Source organism: Eimeria tenella, genomic scaffold (genome assembly GCF_000499545.2).
Source record: "Eimeria tenella Houghton genomic scaffold, Eth_scaff1999, whole genome shotgun sequence".
NCBI classification, from domain to species: domain Eukaryota; phylum Apicomplexa; class Conoidasida; order Eucoccidiorida; family Eimeriidae; genus Eimeria; species Eimeria tenella.
In genome coordinates, this window is record NW_013541842.1 from 2,832 (window position 1) to 3,546 (window position 715).

General features: G+C 61.1%; 1 protein-coding gene across 1 annotated transcript in view; it reads left to right on the forward strand.

Moving 5' to 3' along the window:
- Positions 1 to 715, forward strand: part of ETH_00034065 (uncharacterized protein) — a gene marked incomplete at both ends in the record, with an annotated part of 3,141 nt that overhangs the window by 827 nt on the left and 1,599 nt on the right. The window contains one exon of the mRNA XM_013374179.1: positions 198 to 679. Coding sequence (XP_013229633.1) covers positions 198 to 679 — 482 coding nt within the window. The remainder of the gene's footprint in view (positions 1 to 197; positions 680 to 715) is intronic.

Below are 715 nucleotides of genomic sequence, written 5' to 3' on the forward strand. Positions count from 1 at the left end.
TAGACTCTTTTGCTGCTGTTGCTTCTGCCGCACTCGGCCTGCGATTTGCTGCTGCTGCCTAGCTGCTGTTGCTGCTGCTGATGCACGTGCGTCAGCAGCAGGGCTTTGGTGGCTGTGGGTACACTCGCAGCAACTATTCCCTTTCCTTCATAGCCCTGCTGCTGCTGCTGCTTCTGCTGCTGCTGCTGCTGCTGCAGTACATTCAGCCACTGTCCGCGCTGCCGCTTCTGCAGCTGCGGGTTGTCTCCATCGACTCTCCTATAGGAGACAGTCCGTCTTTGCGTGCAAAACTTACAGCAGCTTTGGAGGAAGTAGCAGCAGCAGGAGAGTCTGGGGAAGCAGCAGCAACAACAGCAGCAGCAGCAGAAGCAGCAGCAGAAACAGCACTTGCTGCTGCAACCCACCGGCTGCGCGTCGTCTGCGTAAAGGGACAGGCCCTAGCGGATCTGCTGCTCTCAGGGCCTTTAGACCCGCGGCCCTACAGGTACTTGCCGCACCTGCCAGCAGCAGCAGCAGCAGCAGCAGCAGCAGCGGGAAGTGGGGAAGGGGGTGAGAGATGGGAGGCCGCGGAGGCAGCAGCGCAGAAGAAGCGCGCGGCGCTTGAGGAGCTGCAGCTTGCTGCTGCTGTTGCAAAGCAGCAACAGGAGGCGCGCGCAGCAGCAGCAGCAACGGCACCTTGGTCACTCACAGCTGCTGCTGCTGCTGCTGCTGCTGG